General features: G+C 49.7%; 1 protein-coding gene across 1 annotated transcript in view; it reads right to left on the bottom strand.

Annotated features, from left to right (window-relative positions):
• Nucleotides 1-326: 326 nt before the first annotated feature.
• LOC105809937 overlaps nt 327-12533 on the bottom strand; it is a 40192-nt gene continuing 27985 nt past the window's right edge. The window contains 3 exon segments of the mRNA XM_012643845.1: nt 327-489; nt 9286-9428; nt 11081-11137. Coding sequence (XP_012499299.1) covers nt 327-489; nt 9286-9428; nt 11081-11137 — 363 coding nt within the window.

Consider the following 12533-nt stretch of genomic DNA (forward strand, 5'->3'; position numbering starts at 1 on the left):
GCCAGGCCCGTGGGCCCCGAATGGCGGTTCCCTGTCAGGGGCGGCCAGGAGTTCAGACAGCCCTGGGAGCCGTCCTGTCCCTCTTGGTGCCGGGTGGGGGGCACCAGCCGAGTGGTCTCTGCCGCGTGGTCTCTGTCTCTTTCCCTCCCCAGGGACCCCACGCACCCCTGCCCCATTTCCCCTGCGATGCCCCGGGGGGTGGCCGGGCCGGGCTGTCCTCCCCGACGGGCATCAGGTACTCACCGGGCTGCCACCGCTGCTGTGCCGCTCAGCTGCGCCCGCCGCCTCCGCTCTCCCGCAGCCGCCTCTCCCAAGTTCACACATTTTCAGGTGAAAGCCTCGCTGTTCGCGTGGGGCTTGGAAATCCACTCTGCTTGCGAGCTGCCGCCTCTGGGAAGTTCTCGGGTCCCTCCTGGCTCTGAGCCTCCGCCTGCCTGTCTGGCCCCAGGAGGGGGCCGGGAAGCAGCCCAGGACTCATTGGCGTCCTGGCTGCAAGGGCCCCATGAAAGCGTCCAATTCCCTTCTCTCAATCTACAGAAGGGGAAACTGAGGCCCAGAGAGGGTAGTGGCCTGCTGCGGTCCCCCTGTCAGTGTCAGAGCTGAGGTGGGGATCCGCATGGGCCTCCGCTCAGCTCCTGCCGCCGGGGAGGGAAGCTCTGGGAGTACCCAGAGGCCGCCCGTCTTTCTTCCACTGCGCTGGTCCGGCGTTAGGTGAGGGGGCAGGTAGCCCGCGGCTTCCCAATGGCGGGGAGCAGAGCGCGTGCGCGCGTGTGTGGACACGTGCGAGTGTGTAGGTACATGTGGGTGTGTAGGGCAGGTACATTTTACTGTACAATAATAATCTACCAAATTGTTTTCCAGAGTGGCAGAGCCACTGACATGCCCAACAGCAGGATCAGAGACTTCCAGTTTCTCTGCATCCTCACCAGCACTTGGTATTATCAGTATTTTTTATTTTAGCCATTCTAATAGGTGTATAGTGATAGTTCATCATAGTTTAACAGCTAATGATGTTTACCATCTTTTCATGTGTTTATTTGCAACCCTACGTTCTCTTTGTTAAAGTGTCTGTTCAAGTCTTTTGGCCATTTGGTAATTAGATTGTTTTCTTACTGTTCAGTTTAGAGAGTTCTTTAAATATTCTGGAAACACATCCTTTGTCAGATATATGATTTGCAAGTATTTTCTCCCAGTCTATGACTTTTCATCCTCTTAACAGGGTGTTTCACAGAGCAAAAAATTTTTTAGTTTTGATTAAGTCCAATTTATTGATTTTTTTTTCTTTAGTTAAATTGTATTTTTGGTGTCACGCTAAGATCTCTTTACCTTACCCTAGGTCACAAAGATTTTATCCCATGTTTTCTTCTAAAAATTTTTAAGTTCTGTTTTAAATTTAGATCTATGATTAATTTTGAGTTAATTTTTGTATAAGGTATTAGGTTTAGATTGAGATTTTTTTTTTTTTTGGCCTGTGAATGCCTGTTTGTAGGCAACGATTGGTTAAAAAGACTACCCTTCCTCCACTGAATCGCTTTTGCACCTTTGTCGAAAATCACCTGGCATACTTGTGTGGGTCTATTTCCAGGTTCTCTCTTCTTTTCCATTGATTTATGCCAATACCACGCTATCTTGATCACTGTAGCTGTATGTCTTAAAATCAGATAGTGTGAGTCCTCCAACTTATTTTTATTCTTCAAAATTGTTTTGGATATTTTAGATTCTTTGCCTTTAATTTTTAGAGCCAGTTTGCCTATATCTACAAAGATTCCTGCTGGTATTTTTATAGGAATTGCATTAAATCTATATAGGAACTGGGGAGAATTGACGCCTTCACTGTGTTGAGTCTTCCAGTTGTGCACATGCTACGTCTCTGTTATTTATGTCTCCTTGTGGTTTAGCCTTCCCTTGCTTCTATTTGAAAATATGTTTGTGTGTATGTATAAGAGCTGTAAGAGTACACAAAATTTATATTTTCCCCTTTCTCATACAAAAGTAGCAGCCGTATATATTATTCAGTGCATTGCTTTTTTTTTGTTGCTGTTGCTATTTTTCATGTTAAAATCTATCCTGGAGATCACTCCCAGCAGACACAGAGATCACTCTCGTTCCCCTTTATAGCTGCCCCGGACTCTGTGTGTGGATGTACCGCAGCTTTTAGTCAGTGCCCTAGTTCTCTATTGAGGGAAATTTTGGACATTTCCAATTTTGTTTTGTGCGATTTCTAATTCTGTGCAATTATTAATAATGGTGCAATCAATTAGCTGAGTGGTCATAATAGAATTGAATGGAAAGGTCACTTCCCTGGGGCTCCCGGCAATGGGACCATCAATGAGGGGTGTGTGTGTGCCTGCTGAGCACTGTTTCACATCCCTCAGATGTGCGTGTGTGCGTGTGTGTGTGTGAGTGTGAGTCTGTGTGAATGTGTGTGTGTGTCAGTGTGAGAGTACGAGTGTGAGAGTGAGTATAAGTGAGTGCGTGTGTGTGAATGAGAGTATGTGTGTGTGCGAGTGTGAGTATGTGTGACAGTGTCTGTGTGTGAGTGTGTGAAAGTACGAGTGTGTGTGTGAGTGTGTGAAAGTGTGTATGTGTGTGAGCACGTGAGAGTGTGAGAGTGAGTATAAGTGTGTAAGAGTGTGTGTGTGAATGAGAGCATGTGTGTGACAGAGTATGTGAGAGTGAGAGTGTGTGTGAGTGTGAGTGGGTGTGAGTGTGTGTGTGAGTGTAAGGGGCACTGCCACCCTCTTGCATGGCGCCAGGCATGTGGCTCCCATCATCCCTACCCTGTGTCCTGTTGTCAGGCTGGAGCCAGAACATCGGGGCAAGGCAGGGCAGAGGGACGGAAGAAAGAGGAGGGCAGGAGATGAGGGGGTGCCTCTGCACTGACTGTCTGTGGGCTGAAAGGTACATGCTGGGGGCACTGCTGGTCCATAGGGCACCTTTGTGGGAGTGAGGACAGGTATCCTTTCACTGAGTCATTCTATCGTTTACGTTAGAACATACATGCCATTGCGCAACCTGATCAGCTCCCTGTCGGGGGCTGGGTGGGGCATGCCTTTTGCAGCCCCCGCCACACACCCAGGAATGCTGGGGCACACGCACCACCAGCCGGCACTGTGCACACTCTGCACTGCTCTCCCTCCTCCTTGGGGGAACCGTGTCAGAGTTAGAGTTGGGGGCAGGGCAGGGGTCGGAGCTCCACGGATTCCACGGCCCAGGCACTGATTTAGAGCTGGTTTCTCAACAGTGAGCACACACTCGGAGCCACGGAACAAAAACGCACCCTGCAGTTCACCAAGGTTAAAAGATACTGAGAGCCAAGGGGAAATCATTTATGAATTTAACAAAAAGGCATCAATAACGAACAAAAATGAAGCTTAGGAGTGCAGGGGAGGAGATGGTTGTTCGTTTCAGCCCAGCAACAGCGCTAGCGTCATGGTCGTGGAAGTTTCAGGGAGCAGGAAAAGTTCTGCTGCAGTGGCTCGTCCGTGTGGTCAAAGCAGGCATCGCATGTCATCTATCTCTGGGCAAAATGAGCTCTATCTTGGTATGTGGGTTGAGGGAGTACATTGTTGATGTAGATTGGGTTGGTAGGGCTGGTGGTAGTATCGATGGGGCTGATGGCAGTGTAGACATAGCTGGTGGTAGCATCCACAGGGTCAGTGGTAATGTAGACAGGGCCAGTGGTAGGGTTGACAGGGTAAGAGGTAGTGCTGACGGGGCTGGTGGTAGCTTTGATGGGGCTGGTGGTAGCACCGGTGGACCTGGCAGTAGCGTTGATAGGGCCAGTGGTAGCAATGATGGGGCCGGTGGTAGCGTTGACAGGGCTGGCAGTAGCGTTGACAGGGCTGGTGGTAGCATTGACGGGGCCGGCGGTAGGGTTGACGGGGCCAGTGGTAGGGTTGAAGGGGCCAGTGGTAGCATTGGCTGGGTTGACACTGAATATGTTTGAAAACACCGTCATGTTCTGAAAGGCAAAGGACTTGAGGCTATCATCTTCCTCTGTAGTGAACTGCAAGAATGGCTACAAAGTTTTCCCCTTCCGTTTCTGTATCCTTGGGTAGACCCTCCCTCCCTCATGTGGGGCTGGGTCAAGTGACTTTCTTCGGGCAAGGAGACGATAGCAAATGCGACACAAGCAGAGACCTGTAAAATGTTTTCCCACTGGGGTTTGCTCTCTCTCGTTGCTCTTTGGAACACTGAAAATAGAGAAGCCTGGGCCGGCCCCCTACATAGTGAGAGACAAGTGGCCTGGTTGTCTCTGTTGACAGCCAGCTTACCAAAGGCCAGACGTGCAAGTGCGACCATCCCAGATCATCCAGCCATGGGCAACTCACTACCAACTTCAGACTCATGGCGAGCCCAGGAGAGGTCAGCAGACCCCGAGCCTCAGGAGCTAAATAAGTGGTCATTGTGTGAGCCATTAAGCGCTGGGCTTGTTTGATGTGCTAATTGACACAGGAACTGGTAGTTAGAAGTGGGGTAACAAAAATCCAACACAGGCAATGGCTTTGGGACTGCGTGGCAGGTGGGGGCTGGAGAAGTGGTGAGCAAGGCCCAGCAAAGTCTGGAAAAATGGCCATCTCACCACTGGAGGTGGCCAGAAAAGGGGAGAGGAAACCGCTCCGGCATTCTGGAGCAATGGTTACCCACGCCATGTAGCGGGGAGCACTGTCCCATTTGGAAGACAAAACAATCTATCTAATTACTTTTGAATTTGGCTAAGGAGATGGTCAGAGTAACGGAAATGTCAGAATAATGGAAATGTCACTTGGGTGCTCCTAGCTGCATATGATAAAGTACTGAAAGAGAGAGAGCAGATAACGAAGGAATGATTTCGTTTTTCAGTAGAGGGAATATGAAAGGTCCAGGACTTGATTAGTTAGAAAACAAGATTGTCTATTATTTCCAATGCCCCCAACAGATAAATGATATTTGAAGTAAAACTAGGCCTGGGAACAAAGATCAAATCAAAGATGTGTCTGTACAACCTTTTGTCAGGACCTTTGGAAGCTACAAGGCAGTGCCTATTAGACCCTGTCAGCTAGATAGAAAGAATTCTGAGAATCCTACGGACGTGGTCCCACAGAAGCCTAATCTCAAAATAGATGTTGGTAGATTTAGAGAGAGAGGCATGTCTAGAACACAGTCTCAGGTGTGGCTTTTGTCAGATGGTGAGAGACATAATCTGATATATTAAATATCCTCAGAGTTCTCAAGGGAATTGTATCAGCAAAAAGACTACCAGTTGAGACCAAACATGACTGAAATTGCTCAAATTGCAAAAACGCCTTTGGGTCCCACTTTCTTAACATAGGTAGGTTGAGAGAACTACTCATCTTTTTCAAGATGGAAAAGATGGGACATTTCTTTCTTTCTTCTTTTTTTCTCTGAGAGACAGGTTTCCTCTCTCTTGCCCAGGCTGGAGTGCAGTGGTGCCATCATAGCCCACTGCAGCCTCAAATTCCTGGCCTCAAGGGATCCTCCCACCTCCGTCTCCCAAGGAACTGGGACTACGGCATACACTACCATGCCCAGTTAATTTTTTTTTCTCTTTTTTTAGAGACTGGGGGGGTCTCACAACATACTCCAGGCTGGTTGTGAACTCCTGATCTCAAGCAATCTTCCCGGCTCGGCCTCTCAAAGTGCTAGGATTATAGGTGTGAGCCACTGTACGCAGCCTGATGGGACATTTCTTATGGAAAAGAAAAAGAAATATTTCTGAGGGTGGAGACAAGAGGATAGAGTCAAGACTCTGGAGAACAATGGATTAGGGATCCCCTCCCAAGGAGCAGTGGAGAATAGTGGCCTGGCAGATTTTCTAGAGAGCCAGATTGACCTATAGTCAACAAACACTCCTTCCCCCGCCCAGGGAAGGGCAATATTTGCCCCATAGGATTTCAGAATTACTATGGAGCAGTGACTGTCCCGCACTTCCTGTTCTTCCTCTTATTGAATGGGAGGGCGTACTGTAGTTACCCTGTTTCTGTCTCACTAAAGCACATTGGATATATGGAGCATGGAACTTGTTTTTAGTTCATGGGTTTCTGGATCAGTAAGACTCACATCCCCAAATCCTCAGTTGCATCTATACCTGATTGGGATCCTGGACTTCAAGCCTGATGCCATAATTGGATGGGATGTTTGAGCATCTTGGGATGGGGGTGAGCATGTTTTACATTACTCACACAGGTGTGAGTAATTTGCGGTCTGGGGCAAGACTGTCGTAGACTGCAGTACCGGCCACACATCCTCATGTTCATGAGCCTTTGCCGTGTGGCTTTGTAGCTCCTCTCCTCAAGAGGTAGAGCTGTTTCTCCACTCATGGAGCCTAGGGTTGGCCATGCGACTGGCTTTGGCCAGTGAGACGACAGAAGTGAGCTACAAGCAGGGACTTCAAGGTGCTGGCCTGTAGGGGATCACCATGTCTTGCTGCTCTCATCCCAGTCCCCTGTGAGGAAGCTCAGGCTAGGGAACTGGAGGATGCGATGACACGTGGAGCAGAGATGAACTATTCCCCCAAGGCTCCTTAGACCACCCAAGCCCAGGCCAACCTGCCGCTGGATGCACAGGCACGAATGAGTCCATCCAAGACCAGCAGAAGAGCTGCCCACCAGTCATAGCCCCAACTGATGATGCTCAGAATCAACAGCTAAATAATGGGTTGCTGTTTTAAGTGGCTAAGTTTGGGAGTAGTTTGTTATGCAGAAAAACTTAACTGAGATACCCTCTCTCAGGCCTCACTTCTCCCCATCTCTGGTCACCTGTTGCTATGGCCCCTTGGAGCACACTCTGATTCCTGGAACAGAGCCCAACACTCACCTCAAAATTCTTGTAGCAGACAGCCTGGCACCCGAAATGTGAGACCACACATGTGAGGATGCACTCCAGGAGGGCGAAGGGGAGGAGACCACCAGGAATTGCCTTTACATTTGCCTAGAGGCAGAGAGGAATGGGAGGCTTTTTGTCCTTGGGTTTGACTATCTGGGCGACAGTCCACACATGGAGGGGTCCTCTTAGGCAAGCACTACACGTCTCATCTGGAAGGCCTGAGACCCTCTTGGCATGGGGCACCTTGGAGCAGATGCTGGGGGCATCCCTCTCATATGCCATAGCCTCACCCCCTTAGTGCACACTGGCCTGACTTCCTGCTGCCAGCACCTGCATTTCTCTGCCTGAGGGCTCTCTCTGGACTCTGGGGCCCACATTGCTGTTGGCACAACAGACTCGAAATTCCAGGGAATCAATGCCCCTTGAGAGCAGCCTCTATCCACGACTGTCAGGATTAGGAGTATCAATATCCCCACTCCCTTCCCCCTTAGGTTGGTGTTTGCTTCCTCTCCAAAATAAACTACTTGTCTCAAAGTCTGCTTCTGGGAGGAAGCCAAACCAAGACATGCCTCAGCAAGCACACTGGCCGAGTAACCATGTGTGAAGGGCTGGGGCTCCTCAGCCAGGGTCAGAGGATGGCCCCCACTAAGGTCAGTGTCATTGGCTCTGCCAGCCTCCTGCAATCTTGCCTGGTGCTGCCCTTGGCAGCTTGGGAATGGGGGCCTCCAAGTGTCAAGGGCTTCTGCCAAGACATAAGCCAAGGCAGGATGGAAGGGGCCCCACAAAGCTCAGTGTGCTCTGGACCTGGGCCCCACCCACAGTAGGCTGGGAGGTTCACAGAGATCCCCTCCTCATCCCGTGTGCACCCTTGCTCTCTGCAATAGAGGGTGGGGAGCACGGCGTTTGGACCAATGCCTGTTGGAATCCAAAGCACCTATGCTATAGTACACTCATATGCTCCTTGATGACAGGGGACCTGACTGCTGAATGACCACTTTTAGGATTTGTAGCTGTTGCTGCTCTTGATTCCCCATGACCACAATCCACCCCTTGTTGGGACACTCGGTTGCATTGTGTTGGACTCCAGAGGCCAGCGCCTTGCCTGGGTTTGTGGTTTGCTGCCGTATCATCTAGATCCCATTATACCAGGTGGATCAGGCTTCTTCCCAGGGCCTGTAGGGAGCTCTCCACTTGGGGACGGCCCTCACCCCTGTAGACAGATTTAAGACACTCTGCCCTGCCAGCCTTCCCTGGCCTGCTTGGTAGTCCTGAGCTAACTGTGGAACAAATTACTCTTGATCTCGTTCTTCAGGCCTCCTCAAGTCCTGTGTCAATGTTCCAGATGTCCTTCCCGTCTTTCAAACCTGTGTGCTGCTTGACTTTCAGCTGCGTACTTTGCCTGGGGGCTTCCTTTGGCCACAGGAGACTTCTTTGCCCAGACTGGAAGCGCTGGGGAGTTGATGCTCCTTGGGGGAGTTTTCAGTGAACAACTGAGGGAGTTGGTGGATAAATACCCCAGCTCCCTGGCCCCAGCAGAGGGCCTGGCTAAGGTGTGTATTATTCACTGTCTGCCAGGGTTCCAGCAGGATGAAGCTCCAGCGGTAACTTGCTTAATAAAACTCTTTATGGCTGGGTGCGGTGGCTCATGCCTGTAATCCTAGCACTCTGGGAGGTCGAGGCAGGCGGACCGATAGAGCTCGGGAGTTCGAAACCAGCCTGAGCAAGAGCGAGACCCCGTCTCTACTAAAAAAATAGAAAGAAATTATCTGGACAACTAAAAATATATAGAAAAAATTAGCCGGGCATGGTGGTGCATGCCTGTAGTCCCAGCTACTCGGGAGGCTGAGGCAGTAGGATCACTTGAGCCCAGGAGTTTGAGGTTGCTGTGAGCTAGGCTGACGCCATGGCACTCACTCTAGCTAGGGCGACAGAGTGAGACTCTGTCTCAAAAAAAAACCAAACAAACAAAAAAAAAACCTTTATCATGTGGCCTTGACCCCTTGTTTGCCTGCCTTCTTCCCTCCTCTACTGGGTCTCCTAGGATAACCTCTGAAACACGTGATTTGCACCTGAATCCTCATCTCTGCCTCTCTTCTAGGGCCCCCAGAACCTAGCACCAGCACCTCCTGTTTGGGTTAAAGGCTGTTCCTTGACAGTTTCCTGGGGCAAGTGATCCTGTGACTTTGAGTGTGGCAGCTGCCCAGGCTGCTGACCTGGGCACCTGCTGCCTCCAAGCAGGAAATAGAATAGGTATGAGGAGGGGTCAGACAGCTTCACCTCTCTGAGCCTTGGTGTCCTCACTGAGAAATGGGGTTTATCATGGCTGCCTTGGAGGTCACAGGGTTTTGACGAGGGTTAAATAATTTATATCCACAGTGGTTGTCATACTAGGATGGAATTCTGCTGCAATTCCTTCCTGCTCTGGAAACAACCTCATAAGCCCTCCCGGAAGCCAACCTCATAAGTCCTTTGGAAGCATGGGGCCCTGGCAGTCGGATGCTCACGTCCATCGGGGAGCGAGTGAGATCTGTAATGATAAGGAGGATCCCGACCAGGGAGAGGACCGCACTGACAATGTTCGTGGTGATGCTGCCATTCACCTGGAGGAGATGGAGGGAGAGGAAACGGTGAGCTGAGTCTGCAGCCGGCTTGTGGGGGCCTCAGGACATCAGAGAAGAGGGAAACAAGGACAGAAAAGAGATGGTCGGGCAGGAAGAGAAGCCAGGATAGTGAGATGACAATGTAATATTTCACTCAATGTGCAAAGTCCTTTTAGAGCAGGAGCTGGATTTGTTTGAGAAAATACCTTGCTAAGCAACGGAGGGGTAAGAAATGAGATTCGGAAGGTTGCACTGGGAAGAGACAAGGCAAGGATGCCGAGCTGCCTGGCAGAAGAAATGAGCGGGGATTCCAGGCTTGCCTTGGGAGAAGGGAGTGGGGGAGACTTGGTCCCTGCGGTGGCAGGCTGGGCCCTGGGCTGGCAGGATTGGCTGGGGAAGGTTTTCAGGCCCAGAATGTCTAATATTCAATTTTAAGGGATCTGCTGCTCAATGTTGAGAGGCTGAAATCCTCCAATTACTGACTCTCCATTTCCTACTCAAGCTGGTTCTCTTTAGGGGGGTTATGGTGAGGGAGACAGGGAGACAATGAAGAAGAAGGGACGATGCCCCCCTTTTGGGCTGAGGCCAGAGCAGCTATAAGACACAGAGTGAGACTGAAGTTTAATGTCAGAGCAAAAGGAGACCCCTGGGAATTGGCTGACACATTGCACAGGGCCTTGGACTTCCCAGAGGATGTGGAACAGGGCTTGACCCAATCTTGTTGGGACATTAGGGTCAGTGTGAGCTGAGCTGATGTTGGGGTGCCAGGGGGTTTCTGCTCCTACTGAGGGGACTGAGGTAAGGAAGACTGTGGGGTCACAGACATTTGCCCTGCAGACTGGGGATTGGTAATTGGGAACCCGTAACCCTGTCAGACAACCCAGGCCGTGGCTGACCCATGGCTTTGCAATGAAAAGGCAGAAGAGAGACGAGAAGCCATGCAGAGAAGGTGAAGAGAGGGAAGGAGGATGTGAGAAGGAGGGAGATGAGAGCAGGGCCACCACGGAGCTCGAAATCTATCCCAGAGCTTCGTAGAGGCTGCAGCAGAAACCAAAACATGAACACATATTAATACCATGCCAGATATTGACACAGAGAATGACATTCCAAAGGTACAAGGGAGCTCTGGGCCCTATGCCCTTCGCTGGGACTCTAAATTGTTCGAGGCAAACATTTCTCTCACTTTTCTAGGTCTAGCCAAAGAGGAGGGTGAGAAATTCCTTAAAGAGGTGGCTGAAATGCACACACATTTCTGTGTGGCCCAGGCTTGGCTTTCTGCTTAATTCAGAGCACCCGTAAGTCATTGAGCTGGGAATACTCATGAGTTTCCCAAAGGCTAAGTTTTTGAGTAGTAAAATGCAATAGGTAAAAAGAGAACAGCTTTGGAAGCAGAGAGCTCTGGGTTCAAATCCTGGCTCTGCCATGTGCTCACTGTGCGATCTTGGGCAAGCCACCTGACCTCTCTGTTCCTCAATGTTCTCATCTGCAAAATGGGGATAGTAGAACTTCATAGAGCTGTGGGCATTGAATGGAATAAAGTATGTAAAAGCACTGAGCTCAGGGCCAGGCCACACGGCTACCTGTTTTCTCATGTTTGGTAGAGAGTCACATTCTAATATTCAGGGGCCATCAAAGATGGTATTGTGACTCACCATGCAAGTGCTGTTGTCCTTTTTAGCCACTATGGAGAGGGATCCAGATACAATAAACTACACAGACAAAAAAAAAAAAGAAAGAGTGAACAGTTATGCAGTGTGTTAAAAAAGACAATCATCCATTCAGAGGTGCATTTCTTAATATTTAAGTTCTATACACTTGTCTCACAAAATATGCAACGTCTTCTCAACATTTTTACTGTCCCGATGGTTAGGCACCAAATATACTAAATACTGTGACACTCCAACTCCTGTATATCTAGGCTAACGCCTTCCTTCCCCCTAAAAACCTGATTTTTGTTCCAAGATGCTATAAGTCTCATTATTATTATTTTTTGACTGATTCCCCCTGAGCCCGTTGCCTGGGCATATCATTGCCAGACTCATTTATTGCTGATTGGGCCTCACACTGCCCTGTGCTCCACTGTGATCATGGAAAACCAGGGCCGGGGAGGATGGTGGGTAGAGCCTTGGGGCTGGGAGGTAGGAGACCTGGGCTCCTGCTCTACCTTTGCTGCGTGCTGTGGTCCTGGACCCAGGCTGAGGGTCCTAACTAGCACCTGGTGCTGCGAGGCAGGTGATGGGCATATGGACACCAGAGGCAGTAGGAACTAAGTCCCGTTATGAGAGCCCTGAGCTGAGGGGTCTGGGCATAAGACCTTCCTCTAGAACCTGCTGGCTTTGAGGATGTGGTGGTCATCTAACTTCTCTGATCTCAGTTTGGCAAATAGGTATAGATGATGATCCCTGCCCTCTCTGCCTGCAAATGTGCCCTACAGTTCAAGTGGGAGAATAAGCGTGGCATTTTCAATGGGGAGGACAGGGACACTCAGGGGTCTTGCCAGGTCTCTTGAGCTACCCCTCAAAGGAACTCACTTCCTCTGTCATTGCAGGAGCCTAGAAGGCAGTAAGGTTTGGGCGGAAAGGGCAGACTTGGGGCTTGCTGGGAAGCTACCGCAGGGCTCTTGGCAGAGGATGGGAGCAAGAGGCTCTCAGCCCTCCAGCTGTGACACTTTGCCCACAGATGGGACTTGATTGTGTTCAAGGTGTCTCCCCAAGGGACAGGCATTCTTTTCGCTATTGTGTGGGAAAAGCAATAGACTTGGGCTGGAAGCCGGAACAAGGTCATCAGGGTGATAAGCTAGTTTAAGATCTGGCCAAATGTAACAGAATGTTACATTTTAAGGGCAATATTGAAAACTCCAAGTTTGAGTTAAGGAAAAGCATATTTTATGGACCTAATCTGAATTTATGTTACTTGTGAATTTATGTTTTATATGTTAATCCTCCTAGGGCAGGATATTTGACATCCTTTGCATCTTCTTAGTCAGCCCAGTATGTAGCAATCAAATAGGTTTGTCAAATGAACTTCAAAAATGTCAGGTCTTAAAATAACCCAATGGATTAAGGCAGTTAGTTGACATATCTGATGATCTTGTGACAGTGCTGG

The sequence above is a fragment of the Propithecus coquereli genome, unplaced genomic scaffold (assembly GCF_000956105.1).
Source record: "Propithecus coquereli isolate 6110/MARCELLA unplaced genomic scaffold, Pcoq_1.0 Scaffold202, whole genome shotgun sequence".
Lineage (NCBI taxonomy): Eukaryota > Metazoa > Chordata > Mammalia > Primates > Indriidae > Propithecus > Propithecus coquereli.